This window comes from Esox lucius, chromosome 4 (genome assembly GCF_011004845.1).
Source record: "Esox lucius isolate fEsoLuc1 chromosome 4, fEsoLuc1.pri, whole genome shotgun sequence".
NCBI classification, from domain to species: domain Eukaryota; kingdom Metazoa; phylum Chordata; class Actinopteri; order Esociformes; family Esocidae; genus Esox; species Esox lucius.
Genome location: NC_047572.1, coordinates 22085098 through 22104387, shown reverse-complemented (window position 1 = coordinate 22104387; position 19290 = coordinate 22085098). Strand labels below are relative to the sequence as shown.

General features: G+C 43.6%; 1 protein-coding gene across 1 annotated transcript; it reads left to right on the top strand.

The window, feature by feature from the left end:
- Positions 1-578: 578 nt before the first annotated feature.
- LOC105025817 (glutamine--fructose-6-phosphate aminotransferase [isomerizing] 2) lies at positions 579-18857 on the top strand. The gene is made up of 18 exons (XM_010896796.3): positions 579-710; positions 2087-2194; positions 3191-3295; positions 4299-4424; positions 4899-4957; positions 6575-6709; positions 7712-7773; positions 10028-10107; positions 11503-11623; positions 11733-11896; positions 13098-13193; positions 13734-13831; positions 13957-14077; positions 14196-14468; positions 14639-14766; positions 15088-15255; positions 16839-17000; positions 17255-18857. Exons 1-18 carry the CDS (start codon positions 704-706, stop codon positions 17297-17299), a joined length of 2058 nt encoding a protein of 685 aa, XP_010895098.1. The 5' UTR covers positions 579-703; the 3' UTR covers positions 17300-18857.
- Positions 18858-19290: the final 433 nt, after the last annotated feature.

Here is a 19290-nt window from a genome sequence, read left to right as displayed (position 1 = left end):
GTCTCATTCTTTTACATCACAAAAACCTGGCTTTTTAACAGGGGTCTGTAGACTTTTTATATCCACTGTACATGCTAATTTTAAATAAATCTGTGTACTTCAAAGAATGGATGATAATGGAATTTGGTCTGTTGTCAGTTAATTGTTGAAAGGGCAAAACAGTGATCTTCAAAGATATGTTTTTCTACCTATTGCTTTATGATGGTTAAAACAATGAGAATGCATTTGAATGCTTTTTTTCTGTCTGCCACCGAAAGCCAAAGAGATACATTTTCAATTATATATAACATAACTATTTTTGGTTTGATAATGGAAAACAGAAAACAATAGTTGACTTTTAATGTAATTACATTCATTTTTTTATTCATTTTTTGGCCAAGAAAACCAAGTAAAATCCTGGCTTTTTTGTGAGACGAAGTAATCTGATTTGAGAATGACATAGTTACACCTCTGTGCGTCCTCCACGTTACCCTATAGCCTATGTCTGTATTAATTATACCAATGTAGGTTAAGGGTTGGTATTCCCAGTTACCTTGAACACGGGGGTGGAGCCGGAACACTAGGAAGTTGGCTTTAAATAAGAGGTGGTAGTGAAAAGTTTAACACAGTTTCATCTGGATATTATTAGAGCTATTGACGGAAACTTCAGGGAAAACTATCGCGCACTGTGCGTTGCCTTGAACCGGACTCATTTAGGACAACTATGTGTGGTAAGGACTGCGGCATCTTTTTCTGTGCGTCATGGAAATGGCAATTTAGATTGCCTATAATCCGGAGACAGATTACCTATAGACAGAAACATGCTCCTGGCTGAGGCGGGCTCATCTCTCCTCTCATCTCAAACCTGTCCTTTCAGACAGTTTGTGTACATCTGTAACTGAATGCTGAATTTCTTTAAATGTATCTTATATTATTTCTAGTAATATTTCAGTTTATCACAGTGTACTGCGGTGTAGTAGATGTGGTTGGACTCTGATCCTTCCGCTGTAGAGAATCTTCTACGCATTATTTCTGAATGGGCCGCTGACTACGTGTCAATGTAATTCCTTGCGTTATAATTGACAGCTCTGTCAAATGTATAGATCGGGTTTTGTACATCGATGTGATGGCATGTTATCAGTAGCCTAGGCGTTTCAACAAGTATTTTGGTGAAACGATCCGAATCCTTGGCATACCGGAAAATGTCCTAGCTAAAATATATTAACATTCAAATCTAGGGTTTTTCCAGTTTTAAGCGATTTATTTCATTTTGCCCCGAGGTGCAGCAATGTTAAACAGCCGATTCTTAATCAAATTAAGCCAGCTTTCTCATTCCAGACATCTCACCAGGCCTGAAGTTTACCGCAGCGTAGACTACCTGGACCAGTCAAACACTGTGTCCAGTGTTCTCCAGTCAATGGCCACCTGTGTTGCTATTAAACGAACCTGCCTCCGACGCGGTGTGCAGACTTGGATCTTAGTTTACACAGGCAAAATCATGATCATCTGAGGCGCGCTCCGAGGTACTCTGTTCCTCCTTTAATCAGAACCGCGGTAAAATAGTTCTCCATTATGAAGATGTAATAACGAGCGCTGTAATTACTTTATTGCGATATAGCCTAATCAGAAGGGCACCAAAAAAATTGTGTGAACTGCAACCATTAGACTACATCTTCAGTTGATGACCTGCTGATTGATCTACCTTGTCAAATTGTATTATCATTTCTGTTTCTACAGCATATTGCTCAGCATATTGTAAAGGATAATCCCAAACATGGTATACGAATGGAGTGGGGGGGGGGCTACTTTGGTCCACTTCATCTTACTCTGCTCTCAACTTCTTACACTACTTTGTTGAGGGTTAAGTTCTATATCAGAACCAGTATACTGTAAAACTGTATTACAAATCTCCTCTAATCAACTGTTTTCTTCACCGTTGCAAAAGAAAATATGTACAACCTACGCACACAGAATATAGAGAGTACAGTAACACAACTAGTGGAAATTAAATAAAGAATAAAACAGCTCAAGTTCCATGGGAGTATAGAACAAACATCAGGATGAAATATGTTGACAAATGGCTGATCTCTCTCTGTTGCTCACTCAGGGATCTTTGCCTACCTGAATTACTGTGTGCCTCGCACCAGAAAAGAGATATTTGAGCTGCTGGTGAAGGGTCTGATGAGGCTGGAGTACAGAGGCTATGATTCAGCAGGTAAGGCTCTGGATATCACCCTGAACACACACACACACACACATACAGTTACTGCATCCCATCATACTGTGCAACTGCAAAGGTATGCAGGTTAAGGCTTATAGCTCGCCTATGACACATCACATGAAAATGACTGCTACGCCATGAAGCACCAATGTCTACTTATTCCTTCCCTGCGTGCTTCAGTGTGGTTAGACAGTGTGTTGATGCAAGCTATGTGTGATGATATGGAAGCGTAGTACAGCCGGTAGCTGTCGGATGTAGGTCCCCCGTGAGGGCTTTGTATCTTAGTCCAGAACCATGTTGCCATGCTGGAAAAGTGAGGAAAGGTGCCGCGAGTGGTAGAGCAGGGGCCCGGCGAGCCTGTTCAATAGGGATGAGACCAGATGAGATCCTTGCAGAGCTTAGCGAAGAGATGTGTGGTAATTGGGTACAGCTAGGGGTTTATTTGGGTGTACGTCAGCAATGTTAAACCTACAGAGCAGGGAATAAAGTAGTACTGAGTCCTGAACATGAGAGGAGATTTATCGAGCCCAAGCATACAACCAATTATATCTGCCCCACCCCCCATATTTACTGTTTCTTTGGCCTTCCATAGTATATATCAGAGACACACATGCACATCCAAAATACACACACACACACGCACATACTCCCCTTAATGTTTGTTCATCCTGCTCAACAGGATGGCGACACCACAGTTAAGGGCCCTTTCATGGCTGGATGAAATCTGTGCTACATGTGCATATGCAACACACACACACACACATTACCAGTAATTCTATGTGAGTTGGTTGATATTTACTGGGAATCAGCTCTTTGCTCTAAATAAACAACTAAGCTCTTTCCTGAATAAACGCACTGTCAGGTTGAGAATGAAATCACATTCAATCATTATAAGTTGTTGGTCAGCTGGTATACCCTTCATTGATGATGACTGGATTAGGGATGCTGTTATACTACACATTTGCCTCAGTTGTTTGTCTCTGAAATCAGGCATCGCAGTGGACGGTGACAAGAACACAACGAAAGACAACAACCAGGACATTGTTCTGATCAAGAAGAAAGGGAAAGTCAAGGCTCTGGATGAAGAACTCTACAGTAAGTGTGTAGCAGTGTTTATTTGAAAGGGGTAAGATAACGTTTGTTCATGCGCCAGGCAGTTCGTCCATAACCCCAAACCCACAACAACCAGTAATAGTAATAGGCAATTTCAGAGACACCATACAGCATAGCATTAAAAACATAGCCCTCCATCCCGGCCCCTCCATCCCGGCCCCTCCATCCCGGCCCCTCCATCCCGGCCCCTCCATCCCATCCCCTCCATCCCGGCCCCTCCATCCCGGCCCCTCCATCCCATCCCCTCCATCCCGGCCCCTCCATCCCGGCCCCTCCATCCCGGCCCCTCCATCCCATCCCCTCCATCCCGGCCCCTCCATCCCGGCCCCTCCATCCCGGCCCCTCCATCCCGGCCCCTCCATCCCGGCCCCTCCATCCCGGCCCCTCCATCCCATCCCCTCCATCCCGGCCCCTCCATCCCGGCCCCTCCATCCCATCCCCTCCATCCCGGCCCCTCCATCCCGGCCCCTCCATCCCGGCCCCTCCATCCCATCCCCTCCATCCCGGCCCCTCCATCCCGGCCCCTCCATCCCGGCCCCTCCATCCCATCCCCTCCATCCCGGCCCCTCCATCCCGGCCCCTCTATCCCATCCCCTCCATCCCGGCCCCTCCATCCCGGCCCCTCCATCCCGGCCCCTCCATCCCAGTCCAGTCCTTAACAGTGCCTGGGTTCATCTACAGTTCCAAGCCGCTGCTTCCTAAACACTTGAGTCTGTTAAAACTCATCTAAGGCCCTCCCTTATCTAGCCCACGGCAATTCTAGCAGAACATCCCCTCTCTGTCTTACCTATGCTACAACATGAATGAACAGAATAATGTATCTACAGTATTATGTTTCTACAGCTTGGCTAAACTATCGCGCTCGATATGTTCCTTTATCTGTCCTGATGCCTCTCCTTTTGTGTCTCTGTTTAATCATTGATACCGAATGCCATATAACATGTGTTCATGTCACTGATCAGTTATTGCTGTGTTTTCTGATCAGAGAAAGACTGCATGAACCTGGAGGCAGTGTTGGGCACACACTTTGGCATCGCTCACACACGCTGGGCTACCCACGGTGAACCCAATGCCATTAACAGCCATCCTCATCGCTCTGACAAAAACAATGGTAACTTACTGCACATTCAAGTCAGCACTACGCAAATGGGGATATTTCTCTAAAACATTCTGTTTTATCCTAAACCTAATTCTAACTCTAGTCATTACCCCAACTTCAGGTTGATAGATAAAGTCCACTTCTCTACACCAGGCCCTCCACTGATGTCATTGTGTTGACAGATCATATTCTGGAATGGTGGAGATCTGGTTGTTCTGGTTGCTGATCTTCCAGAGCTCTTAATAGGAATATATGCTTAGAATGTAATTCGGCCCTAAGCGTGCTCTCATATAGGGAGAGGTGAAATATTCTTTTGGTTCTTTCGGCTAAAGATGTCTCTAGTCATTAATGACCACCTACATACATTCCTAGATCTGACAGCCGCACGTTAAGGATACAAACCAAGACATGAGTCTCTCTCAGGGGGTGAGAGGTACAACAATACAGGAGGTTTAACAGAATACACCCTCTCTCTCCTTTTCCTAGAGTTTGTCGTCATCCACAATGGCATCATCACCAACTATAAAGAACTGAAGAAGTATCTGGTGAGTCCTGCCCTTAGCGCTCCACTCCTCTTTCTGTATTTATGGTGTATACTTGAAGTCCAAACTAGTGTAAATGACACCACTGTAAACGTCAGCCTGTCACACCCATGATAATGGTCCAAGATAAGATTGGTTGTGTCATAGGTAGGGCTGCAAATGAAAACTATGTCCCTCCTTTTCCAGAAATCTTGTTTTCAGGATTCAGAATATGAACCTGTTTGGATGTGGTAGACATACATAGCGATATGAGTGACATATGTAGGATGTGTGGAATTACTGTGTCGTAGTTGTTACGTTCGGATGGCTGCTGGTCTATTTTTATTCTGTCCTGTCTGGCTAGTTCTGCAAACTCCTCCTTAATTGTTCCTAGAGAAGTACAAGCAAGGAATTTAAACATTAATGAATAGCTACTGCTGCTGGTTTAACTAGAATGGTCGGCTTCATTTGTACAGCTCAGGAAAAAATTAAGAGACCACTGAACTTTTTTATTTCCTTTCCAAAAAAGTTGAAAAGGAAAGCGTGAGGGACAGAAGCATTCTATTTACAGTGGTGTCTTAATTTTAACCCTTCTGTTCCTCACTCAAACCTTCCTTTCTAATTTTTTCCAGCTCTGTATATTAGAAGTGGAATGCATAGATGTGCAATGAAGGAAAATGTAGTACAAATGGCAATTCTAAATGTGCAATTAAGGCAAATAGAGGAGGACAGAAAATGTGTTAGGTATAGTGTGTCTTACAAGTGGGATAATAGTTGTTTAGGTACAAATGGAAATTCTAAATGGCATTTTAGATGTGCAGTCGATGCAAATTGAAGGAGGAAGATAGCATGTGGAACCAGGATGCAGAGATAGCAACAATGAGGTCCCCGAGGTAGACATGCATATGTAACAACTGTAAAATGCAAGCATGATGGCAATTCTAGATGTGCAAAGAGGCAAATTGTATGTGCAAGGTGCATGTGCAACTGAAATGCAGGGACAGCAGCAGTGAGGTTGCCGAGCTAGACACGTACCTTTAACAACTGAAAACGTCCATTATCAGACTTTGCAACACAGTGTCAGAGTAGTACAAAGGAGTAATGTAACAAGGTCCCTGGGTGGCGGGGGGTATGGTTAGTGATGGGTTACAGAGTTCTCTGGATCACAGAGTTAAGCAGGGTTACAGTAGATGGGAAGAAACTGTTCCTGAGCCTGCTGGTGTGGGAATGAAGAGACCTGTACCACCTGCCTGATGGTAGGAGGGCAAACAGTTTGTGGTTAGGGTTAGGGCTAAACAAGTTATATCCATCTTTTTATTTTTATTATTGAAAATGTATTCTATGATTTGACTTGATTCATGTCATTTTGCAAAAATAAAGATTGCCAGATTAATATAATGCAAGAACAATAAGGGTGATATTTATTTTGTAAAATCGTGTCAGTAAAATAAGTAGTAATTAAAGATAAATATATTTTTTACTAGTGTTGTATTTGATTCATCTTACATTGGTTTGTGCTGGAGCCAACTTCTCTAGCATATTGCTATGCTACTACAGCTGAAGCATATACAGTAGAGGCACATTCAGAAGTGTTGCTTCAATGAGCTTGTAACATTATTTCTGATTCCCACCCTCTTCAAGAACTCCAAGGGCTACGAGTTTGAGTCCGAGACGGACACAGAGGTCATCCCTAAACTGATCAAATATGTTTACGACAACCGGGAAAGAGATGACTTGTCCTTTTCAACACTGGTGGAGAGGGTCATTCAACAGCTGGTGAGTATTTGGAACACTGAAAGGAATACTATATTATTATTATGGCACTACTCCTACTGTTACTACCACTACTACTACAGTACTACTACAACTACTGTTACTATACTACTACTAGTGCTACTACTACTAGAACTACAATTATGATACTACTACTACTACTGTTTGCACTAAAACTACATTTACAACTACTCCTACAACAAATGTAGTCCAACACTACTACAACATTAAACTACTACTACTCATACTACTACAACTGCCACTATTACTACTTTGTCTACGTTGTGTCATAGAGGGGGTCAACGAGTCCAATAGGACCTAAAATCCCCCCTCCCCCCGCCCCAATCTTCCTAGGCTCGGCCCAGTATAACTTCACTTTCTGTCCCATTAATAGCGTTACATCATCGCCAAAACACTCACCATGGCAATGACTCCAACAGGACTTTTGGTGATTCATTACATCTATATGAGGCAGACTAAATAATTCAACCACTTTTCACCAACTAGATTATTCTTAGTTTCAGTGTGTATTTACACACTCTTTTAGCATTGAATATTCTTAAGTTGTCCGATTGGAGCCAAAAGAAACTCAGCCCATCTCCCCTCTCACTGGCTCTATGTAGAGGTTCTGGGAAGAAAACAGAGAATCAAGTGTACAATTTCACTGGGTTTGGGCTAATGAAAACCAGATCCTAGCCCTCTCACAGCCTGAAGACCACTGCCCCCCCCCCCCCCCATCTTCCTCTGTGAGCTGCTGTTAGTGTGCTGAACTAGAGCAGACTCCATATAATAGGGCTCTTATTCTACTTAACTTTCCTGACCATCACCTCCCCGTTACCTACCCCACACAAATACCCCACAGGAATATGACATATATATACAAGACAGGCATGTATACAAAAAGGGCCATGTGTATTTCTTCTTTTTACAATTCCTTCTCACCTTGTCTTACTCACCTCCATCCTCCTTGTAACATGTTCTCTCCGCTTGTTTGCCACGTTGTAGGAGGGGGCTTTTGCTCTGGTGTTTAAAAGCCGCTATTTCCCCGGAGAGGCTGTAGCCACCAGGTCAGTGTCCACACATCCTGACGTCCGTCTGGGTCTGACCACACACTGTCTATGTCCTTCACACACTGACACATTACACATGATCACCAGGAACTGAGGCCATTGGCTTTGACCGTCCCGCTCAGCTATTGCCACAATAAAATAATAACAGGCTGGCTATACAGCATGTAGCCATCTATTGATCTTAAGATTGTGTGGTTACTGTAAAGGGGTGGGAACATGGAGACTCTCTCAATGCACCAACTTTCAGGAGGGTCTTGTTTGATTGTTTGTGTCACACATGCTTGTATATGTGCGTGGCACAGAGAGTCTTTGCTGCGGTGTAACTGTGAGACCCAGGCAGAGAGAGAGAGAAAGAGCGTAGTGTGATCCAGGCTCAGCCTGTGTAGGGCTGCCATGAAACTGCTGGCTTCCAGCCTGGCTCTTCTGTTGTCTAGGCTTATTAAAGGACGGCTTTGCACTGTTTTCCGGTTGCTTCTCTGGGGATTAAAACATATCAGCAATGATCTCTGTCTTGATTTCTTAATTTTTTTATTTCTGTTTCCTTGTTAGTTAAACTGAAAGCAATAGGGCAACATGAGGTTATGGTTTATAGGTCAGCAAAGAGGAGAAGATGACAGGGTTGATTTTGTTGCTGTTGCCATGAGAGGAGAAACTATATGGTGGTCAAAGTCTAGTTCACCTCAGGTTGCTTCACCCTAGATTAAGTAAATTTTATTAAAATACTTGAACTCTATCTCTGCTTTTTTTTTATTCTCTCTCACTATCTCTGCCTCTCCCTTTCTCTATCTTTATGTTTTCTTCTTTTTCGCTATCTCTGTCTCAATCTCTTTATTTTCTAGATCTTCGTTTCACACTTTATCTGTCTGGATTAGTTTTTGTACACTCTCTCTTTCTCGCTCTCTCTTTGGCAGAACAATCAGCCCTCTGGCAAAGCTTCCTTGAGAATCCTTCTCTTGCTCTCTGTCCCTCTCTAAATGTTTTCTGTTTCATTTTTGACAGTTTCTCAGTGTATCTTCTTATTTTCTCCCCCATCTCACTCCTCTGTCCTCCCATCTCACTCCTCTGTCCTCCCATCTCACTCCTCTGTCCTCCCATCTCACTCCTCTGTCCTCCCATCTCACTCCTCTGTCCTCCCATCTCACTCCTCATCTCCATGTTCCCTCTCCCGCATCGGTTCCTTCATCGTTCTCCCCCTCAATCTACCCGTCTCTCTCTCTGTCTTTCTCTCTGTGTCAGTACTGTATATTTAAACTCTGTCTTTCTCTCTGTGTCAGTACTGTATATTTAAACTCTGTCTTTCTCTCTGTGTCAGTACTGTATATTTAAACTCTGTCTTTCTCTCTGTGTCAGTACTGTATATTTAAACTAATTCCCGAATGCATACCCTTTAAAACAACAATACAGCTTGCCACCCTGCCCGAAATCACTCAGTTCAAGCTTACAGCCCCACGGACAGAGCGTACACTATAGTTAACAGTGGGATGGTGGAGTACTGTTGAACAATGTTTTCTGGGCCTCAGGTTTGAATGACCTGAGCCAGGTGAAAACAGTCAAGCACTGCAATGACACATACGTAGGTGTAATTCAGATGTAAATAATTATGTTTGCAGAATTTTCTGATGGATTGTTCCTGTGCTCTATTTACTGCCCACAGTGTCACAGGTCCTACTTGAAACTGCTGTGGGTCTGGGCTAGATTCAGGTTTGGTGAGAAATAAAGAGCTAGATTAAGATTGGCTTTGTCACACCCTCATTCTGCTATTGTGGTCACACCAATATGCACCAGCCCATTTCCATGAGCCAATCAGAGAAGCACACATGGAAGACTGGGGAGAGGAAGAATGGAAGCTGGAATGCAACTCATCCACATGTAAGGGAGAGGGAGGAAGAGGTGCTAGAATGGCCTAGAGAAGAAGAGAGAGGCAGATTGGGAGAAAGTGAAAGGGAGAAAGGCATGGGAAGAAAGGGAGCGAGAGCGAAACAGGGGTCTCAATACACTCTATTAGTGTATAGTGTACAATGAAAATCATTCAGCTGTAATTCTCAGGAAATTGGTAAGAGTAGGTGTGGCGACATACCCCCGGTCCCCTGCTCAAAGAAATACTACAACACTTAGAACAAATATATTAACACCTAACACTGTGTGTGTGTGTGTTTGTGTTCACACCAAAAGAAATGTACCCTTTACGTTAATTCTACTCCATCTTTGTCCCCCTCTCTCTCCCCCCATCTTTCCAAACCTCCTTTCTCAGGAGAGGAAGTCCTCTGCTCATTGGCGTGCGGAGCCAGCATGAGCTGTCTGCGGAACACATCCCTATCCAGTACAACAGTGGTGAGGGCGCTGTTCCCCCTGTCTGACATCTTCACTTTACAGTGTTTTAAACCTCTCACAGTTCACCCACTGTTCTCAGTGCAACCCGTGTTAGTCAGGGCATCACTTTCAACCCTCGACACGAACTGACCTATAAGAGATATGGGGGGGGGGGGCGGATGCAAGCTGTATTTCTGTATCTCAAGCCTTCATTGGAGTGCACTTATGCGTCACAAACAAACTAACCAATCAATTAGCTGACTAAATTGCATTAATTCTAAACGAACCCGTGCTAGAGCTGTTTGTGAGCAGTATTTGTGTGTTGATGTGACCGGTTTAGTTTTTTACAGGGAAAATACAGTCAGGTGAAGAAAATACATTTCTCAGTAAGGTTTTGGGCAATGAGCCGCCGGAACAGCTTCAATGCATCGTAGCATAGATTCTATTAGTCTCTGGAACTCTACTGGATGACAGGAGGCCAGAGCCTATGATTCACATCAAACTGTTCAGGGACCCCTCGTGCCCTGTGGTTAGGGAGGGGCATTGTCATCCTGGAAGAGACCCAATAATGAACCCTCTTTCAGAGTCACTGAGATCCTTTCCTCTTGCCATCTTGATTCACCTAGAACATAGGATAGGATTCAAGAGGCCTAGGACATAGAAAAGGATTCAAGAGACTAGGACATAGGATAAGATTCAAGAGAACTAGGACATATGATAGGATTCAAGAGACCTAGGACGTAGGATAGGATTCATTTTCCAGCAGGACAATGACCTCAATGAGACGAAGTGCATCTCAATACAATAAAGAGGCTTCCTCCCATCTACTGCTTACCTTATCTCCTTTCATCTAAGAACATAGTATTGGTAAAATCAATATATTGGATTAAAATGTGCAGATGAAGGAAATATGTCACATTAATAAAAGGAACTAGTGCTTCTGTAACCGCGGCAAAGGGCAAGCGTCATCACGTCAATACACACAGATTGTAGTTTGAAACATTCACCTGCAGTTGATTATTTGTTCCAGAATCTTCTGTCGGGTTAATTATTGTCTAAGATCGTCCATCATGACCACTAAACACACCTGTTTGTGTTGGGTTTAAAATTGTGGGTTAGTTGATCAAATCTCTCTTTGTTCGTCATTGACTGAATTGGCAATCTTCATTATGCGGCATTTTACTTGAACCCTCCACCTTCAAGGCTTAAGTGTTGTAGTCGCCATCATTATCAGGACCAATAAAAACCTAAAGGGTGTCACAGTCAAACCAGCTCACACTAGTTCATTTCTAGTCACCTAGAAAAGTCTAGATGAAAAAGTGAAGCAGGATGCATTGATTACACTGACACTGAGTTTGGATGACCTAGAGCTTAGTCTGAACCATGACCTCTAACCCCCTGCCCTCTGCCCTTTAGGCCAGATCAGTGAGGATGTCCAGGAGAAGAACAGCCACAATCGGCCTGAAGACAGCTCCACTGCTGTGAGCGTCACTGGAGATGGCAAGGGAATGGAGTACTACTTTGCCTCTGATGCCAGGTGAGCTAAAAGCCCTTAGTGTGTGTGTGTGTGGGTGTGTGTGTTTCTGTGCAACGTGCTTGTCTCATGCTCCCCCTCCCTCCCTCCCTCGCCCCCTGTCCCTGCCCAGTGCCATCATAGAGCACACCAACAAGGTGATCTACCTGGAGGATGATGACATAGCTGCGGTGGTGAGTGGGAAGCTTTCCATTCATAGACTGAACCGCCAGGCAGGGGAGGATCCTGTGCGGGCCATCCAGACCCTCCAGATGGAACTACAGGAGATCATGAAAGGTTAGAGGTCATATAGTCTTAAGAGTTAACACCGACCGTCAGTTTTGTACAAGATTAAGCAGTCTTTAGGACTTAGGAAAAGCTGATGTTAGATCTGTACCTAAGAGTAATGTATATAGAGTTTCAGTCAATACCAATATGTTCCCTTTTATGGAGTTTGATATGTGCCAAACTTTATGTGTCAAAAGGTGTATGTATTGTTGAGATGGTGAGCAAATACATTCATAAATTGGTATGATCGTGAAAAACTGTAATATGTAAAACACGAAATGTAAGCGTGAAATTAGATCTTTGAACGTACAAACACCCTTTACAATTTTTCACACATTAAATAATTACTTTACGTCTCCATTTATTTGTTTACAAATAATTTTTCTACACACACAACTTTTGTCAGTAATCTGGCATCTGCAAAGATATGACCCGAACGTAGCTCTTCGAAACTGTAAAGGTAGCTCTACCATAATGTTGCCATTCCTTATTTCATGTTCAAAATAAAAGTCCATAGGTGTTTTTTAAGACTGCATAACAAGATTACACCAGTAGGCTATCATGCGTTTAGGCATTAGGTAAAAATACTTGTGTGTGAAAATGACAAAGACGCAGTATACCCTTGCATAGAATATCCCTCTGGGCTGAAAAATATAATGAAGTGATTTAGGTCAAGATATTCCTTATTATATATGTTTCAGTCTGTCATGTGCTATTTAATAGCTATGTTCAGTCCATAGTATTTATAATGGCTGTATGTGGCCTGGGACGTCTATAATGATTGCATAACATTTCATTTTAGTTATTCAGTATTTTAACAAGTTCTCATTTTACAGCAACAACCCAGGGGGAAAAAGGAGACCCATAAAGCAACGCTGTTGCGTATTTGGGACCACAACAAGTGTGTGCCTACACAATAATAAAATGTCTATAAGTTCTAAGTGATTTGTATTACACATGAAACTTATGCACAAACAAAGAAGAGTTACGCACATGAAAATCATCTTTCACCCAGCTGTTGTCTTCACATACCCATTTACAGATCAAATATATGATACAAACAGACAAATGGACGCATTGTACTGCCGTGTAGAAATCTGATCACTGTAGATCAACTGTAGAGACCCCATGCTGGCGTGGGCGAGTATTCTATACCAGTGAGATGTGAGATTGAAACCCAGTCTTCGCTGTCACTTCTCTCTGTGTTCAGGTAACTTTGAGGCGTTCATGCAGAAGGAGATCTTTGAACAGCCAGAGTCTGTCTTCAACACCATGAGAGGGCGTATCTGCTTTGAAACTAACAAAGGTACTTACCTGTAATATCCTGTTTCCCATCACTCCCTGCTGCTGAATCAATATTAGCATTGCAACGTATTTACGGGTAGGTTACTAATAGTTAGAACACAAGCTTCCCCAGTGTCTAGTGTGGAAGCCCCCATCCACCTTTGCAATAACCTTTATGTCTGTCGAGCAGAACTTGTGATCTTAATACGTCTAATGAATGGTCCACCTACTGACATTCTTAATGAAGTAACGCATCATTTACTAGGAAGTAACCTTGTCTCTTTTATGTTTTTTTGGAGTGAATATACACAGCCTTTTGCTCTTTTATTTGGCCAAGCTAACATTGCCCAAATTAAACTATATTTTAATTTAACAACATCTACTATAGAAATTGTTTCCCCCTAAACCCTCATCACTGATAGGGATACCCAGCAGTAAGCTAATTTACTTCTTCTTGTTTTCATCTTGGAGAACCAGTAACAGGATAATTTCCTTATAAAACCATTAAATATAAATGTGTGCATTATGTTAATGCTGCTGTCTTGTTCTCTCCTGTCCTCAGTGGTCTTGGGAGGGCTGAAGGACCACCTGAAGGAGATCAAACGCTGTAGGCGACTCATCGTGATTGGCTGTGGAACCAGCTTCCATGCTGCCGTCGCTGTGAGTCAACCAACCAGATTTGTGACTGAAAAGGAGACAGGAAACACAATGATAATGATGAAGATGATCATGTGATGGTCGTGGGATTATAAAACTAATAACACTGAATTCCTCTCTCTCTCCAGACCCGACAGATTCTGGAGGAGCTGACAGAACTTCCGGTCATGGTGGAACTGGCTAGCGACTTCCTGGACCGTAACACTCCCGTCTTCAGAGATGACGTCTGCTTCTACATCAGCCAATCAGGTATTTCCTCTGGGCTTTAAGGTTGCTTCTTTTATTTTAGTGTTTCTGTTAGTTTACACACCGTGTTGGAGACCGGATTCTCTAATGAATCATGTCTTTGGTTGTCTCCGTCCTCCAGGCGAGACAGCCGATACCCTGATGGCCCTGAGGTACTGTAAGGAAAGAGGAGCTCTGACGGTGGGCGTCACCAACACAGTGGGCTCCTCCATTTGCAGAGAAACCGACTGTGGGGTGCACATCAACGCCGGGCCAGAGATCGGGGTTGCCAGCACCAAGGCCTACACCAGCCAGTTTGTGTCCCTCATCATGTTCGGTCTGATGATGAGTGAGGACAGGATCTCTCTGCAGGGGAGGAGGCTGGAGATCATTAATGGACTGAGGACACTCCCAGGTCAGTGTCAGTGTTCCATTCATACAGAATTCAAACCAGCTCACTAAAACCTAAAATGCATCTATACTGGTTCCAGCTTACGGTTTACAGCTGGTTCACATGAAGCTAAATTCTCTGTCGCCTCCGCCTTTCCCTGTACCACTGCCTCTTGGCCGTTCTCCTCTTCTCAGACATGATCAAGAAGGTGCTGGCTCTGGATAAAAACATCAAGTCCATAGCGGATGAGCTGTATGAGCAGAAGTCTCTGCTAGTAATGGGACGAGGCTTCAACTACGCCACCTGTCTGGAGGGGGCACTGGTGAGGACAGATGAAAGTGCTCTTAGGGTCAAGAGTGACTATAATCCGTGGTTCAGTTGTCATTTTTATACACTTTTTTTTTTTTACTTTTACATAAAATCAAACTAAATGTGGAGTTGACTTGATTATGAGGTTTTTATAAAATCATGAATTACGATTTCCTTTGGCCCGTAGACATTACGCAGGGTGAGGAAGCATCTAACATCTATTTAAAAAAGTGACATTCTCCTTTAACCAATACAGGAACCGTAGAAAAGGCCTATTTTTTCACTTTAATCAGTTACGTATCAATAAATGTGCTTATTCTGGTCTTTTCAACAGAAAATCAAGGAAATCACATACATGCATTCAGAAGGCATCCTGGCTGGGGAGTTGAAGCACGGCCCCCTGGCTCTGATCGATAAGGACATGCCTGTGATCATGATCATCATGAGAGATGCCTGCTACACCAAGTGTCAGAACGCACTGCAGCAAGTCACAGCCAGATCAGTATGTCACACTTCTTCCTGACATATTTGAATAAACAACTAAACTCAAATACAGTACACAGACAGGCCCAAATACGCACGTACCCTGAAAACGAAAAGGCTCGAACGTTGTACAGTTTGAAAATAAACAAATATGGATTCCCTTCTGTAAACCACTGTTAGAAATCAGCCGTTTCTTATAGTGGTTGAAATAATGATCGCGTAGTGGGTCATTAAGGGAGAGAGTAATTCATCCATCCATCCATCTTCTCCCGCTTATCCGGGGCCGGGTCGCGGGGGCAGCAGTCTAAGCAGGGATGCCCAGACTTCCCTCTCCCCAGACACTTCCTCTAGCTCTTCCGGGGGGACACCGAGGCGTTCCCAGGCCAGCCGGGAGACATAGTCCCTCCAGCGTGTCCTAGGTCTTCCCCGGGGTCTCTTCCCGGTGGGACGGGACCGGAACACCTTCCCAGGAAGGCGTTCCGGAGGCATCCGAAAAAGATGCCCAAGCCACCTCAGCTGACCCCTCTCGATGTGGAGGAGCAGCGGCTCTACTCTGAGCTCCTCCCGGGTGACCGAGCTTCTCACCCTATCTCTAAGGGATCGCCCGGCCACCCTGCGGAGAAAGCTCATTTCGGCCGCCTGTATCCGGGATCTTGTCCTTTCGGTCATGACCCAAAGCTCATGACCATAGGTGAGAGTAGGAACGTAGATTGACTGGTAAATCGAGAGCTTCGCCTTGCGGCTCAGCTCTTTCTTCACCACGACAGACCGATACATCGACTGCATTACTGCAGAAGCTGCACCGATCCGTCTGTCAATCTCCCGTTCCATCCTTCCCTCACTCGTGAACAAGACCCCTAGATACTTAAACTCCTCCACTTGAGGCAGGCACTCTCCACCAACCTGAAGTGGGCAAGCCACCCTTTTCCGACTGAGGACCATGGCCTCAGATTTGGAGGTACTGATTTTCATCCCCACCGCTTCACATTCGGCTGCAAACCGTCCCAGTGCATGCTGAAGGTCCTGGTTAGAAGGGGCCAACACGACAACATCATCTGCAAAGAGCAGAGACGAAATTGTGTGGTCCCCAAACCTGACACCCTCCGGCCCCTGGCTGCGCCTAGAAATTCTGTCCATAAAAATTACGAACAGAACCGGTGACAAAGGGCAGCCCTGCCGGAGTCCAACATGCACTGGGAACAAGTCTGACTTACTGCCGGCAATGCGGACCAAGCTCCTGCTTCGGTTGTACAGGGACCTGACAGCCCTTAGCAAAGGACCCAGTAGTGGGTCATTAAGGGAGAGAGTAATTCAATTATTTATCGCAGCATTTGATAGTCCATTGTTCGGGATGTTACAGACTCGATACTCAGTCTTAAACACTCAAGCTCATCTCACTCAAACTCAAAGAAACGTCCGGTCATACCTCAGCTTTATAGACATCCCAACAGAACAACACATAAGCCCATTGGCTACTTACTGTCGCGCTTCGAATGAACGTGACTTCCTGTGTACGGATAAACAGATGGTCTTCTTTTGCTATCTAAACATAACGAGCATACACTTCAACACCACTGTCTCTGTCTTCTTCTTCTTCCTCAGGGGCGGCCGATTATTCTGTGTTGCCAGGATGACCCAGAGGTGTCGAAAAATGCGTACAAGACCATAGGGCTGCCTCAGACAGTGGACTGCCTCCAGGGCATCCTCAGTGTTATTCCCCTGCAGCTCATGTCCTTCCACCTCGCTGTCCTGCGAGGATTTGATGTGAGTCCACCACTACAGCCTTTCCTTTTGCAGCTCTTGTTCCCTTTGCTCACGGACATCTCTCACTGTACCTGCCTCGTATTTTTCTTTAAATAGCGAGTATATTTTATTTATTCATTTACGTAATTCTTACAACATTAGCAGTTTAACAGGTTGACACAATCCTCAGTCGCTGTTGTCCTGTGCTGAGGTGAACACACCTCTACTGTCGTGTTCGCGAGTGTTGATCTGGTTTCACTGTGCTCTGGTTGCAGGTGGATTGTCCGAGGAACCTTGCCAAGTCTGTCACTGTGGAATAAGAAGAAGGACAGGAGGTAGTAGAGGCTAAAACACTGCTCTGCGTCTGCTCAAGAGAGAGACAGAGTAAAGGCCTAACACATCAAAGTGCAATTTTGTGTTTGTAAGTGTGTGAGTGTGTGAGTGAGTGTGTGAGTGAGCGGGTGAGTGGAGTGGAGGGATGTTTGCTCTATTTATAGCAGAGAAATGTGAAGTTGTACCATTGAGATGGAAAAAGGGCTCATCTGTTTAACTGTGCCAAAAATGGTGACAACTGGTTGGAGTTGGTATTTTTGAACACACCAGGTTATCAGGAGAGATCAATCAATGTTGTTAGTCCTACCCAGATTGACTACATTATAATGGCAGAAGCCTTCAGTGGGAATATACATGCTTGAATGTGGTTTCTCCCAGTTAAGTCCTTTAACTGTCCTTATGAGTGTTACCAACAAACTGTTGTGACAGTGCCTTTGACCTTTGGGTCAAATAGAGCAAAATCCAACAGCACCTAGAAGAACAGGATTGCCTATCCTTACAGTACTTTATATACTATGCCTTGTTCACAACAGGAGCCTAGTCCACAAACAGTTGAGCCAAAAATATATTGTCGGAACAATGCCTTGACTTGATGGATTGAAGTTTTGTTTCCCCTATGATTTTTTTGAAGCAGCAGTGCCAAGCAAGTCCAAGGACTGGAAGTATGTGAAAACAACTTGCATAAAAGAAATGTTGCTTTTATCACAGGCAATGCAACAAAGAAATATAGAGGAAACACTCTGCCTACAATTGTGCAATATGGGAGACTGAAAAGTGCATTTTGAATGTTTTCTAATATTATCTTAGGGCTCTAAGCCCCCATGGGTGTCTATTTGCTTTGCATCATGGGAAATGTAGGCTTGCATTGTGTTCTTTTATGCAGCACAGCCAGTAACGAGCACATTGTACGATACTACTCTGGTAGCTCTATGCTGGCTATTTGGAAAAAAAACACTTGTGTTGTTATTTTGTACACACATTGCTTTGGCGTATTGCATACAGACATGCATTCGTTGTAGCTTGTAGTCATTAAATTTCTGTTCATTTACACCTCGGTCTGGTGAACAGAGCTTGATGGTACTCCTATGGATTACACTCTCATAAGATGCTGTATGAATTCTATTTACATTAGTTCACTGCCCTTTAATAAATGATTACTGTGTTTACTCACTGTTTATATGACCGTCATCACAATTGCCTTTGTTTGTCTATCATACAGAATTGCGAGTGCCATCTGTCAGAGCCATTGGGTTCATTCGATTTTTTGCATCACAGTCAGTTGCACTTTTTCACAGTGTCATGTCCATTGCCTGTCTTAATATGAGCAATTACACAGGAAACAGTAACACTGAGATTACTTATTTTAACATTTACGTTAAACCTAAACTCTATGCACAAGGACTACTTTGTTGTTTACAACAAACATTTGCATACTTACTAAGAACAGCGCAGATGCAACAGATGGTTCAAAGAGCAGAAACCAATGGAAACCATTGTGGCTTAACTTTGCGTCTGCATTGTTCTGCGAGTACATGTGGTTTTTAATGATTATTACAATTGGTTTGTATAACTTTACCATCATTGTTTTGTTTTTTTTAAGTTAAAGATCTCATAGTCACTGTTCCCATGAAAATGCTCACATTCCCTATTGTTCTTTAAAATGTGAGAGAGCTTGACATCTCTTCGGAAGAATAGTATAGAGAAGGCAATGAGCAGCATTACATTAATTGTAGTTTGTAATTTCACTGCGTTTACTGTAAAAATGTAAAACTTATTAGAGGTACTATAGTAAATGTATTTATCAGGTTATTTTGTGGGGATTAAATAAAGTGGGGTTGATTTACCGCTTTAACTATGATTGTATTTTACACTGTGTTTTATATCAACCAGAGATTATATTAATTAATAAAGAAAACTAGTTGAAAATGCAACGTGTGTTTACCTTTTCCTTTGCCTGTCAGTTATTTACTGATTTGAA

What these genes read in the sequence shown, in the direction of transcription:
- LOC105025817 (XM_010896796.3), top strand. An exon ending in CAGAGGCTATGATTCAGCAG is followed by an intron (nt 2,195 to 3,190) that starts GTAAGGCTCTGG and finishes CTCTGAAATCAG; the next exon opens with GCATCGCAGTGGACGGTGAC. An exon ending in GCTTCCATGCTGCCGTCGCT is followed by an intron (nt 13,832 to 13,956) that starts GTGAGTCAACCA and finishes CTCTCTCTCCAG; the next exon opens with ACCCGACAGATTCTGGAGGA.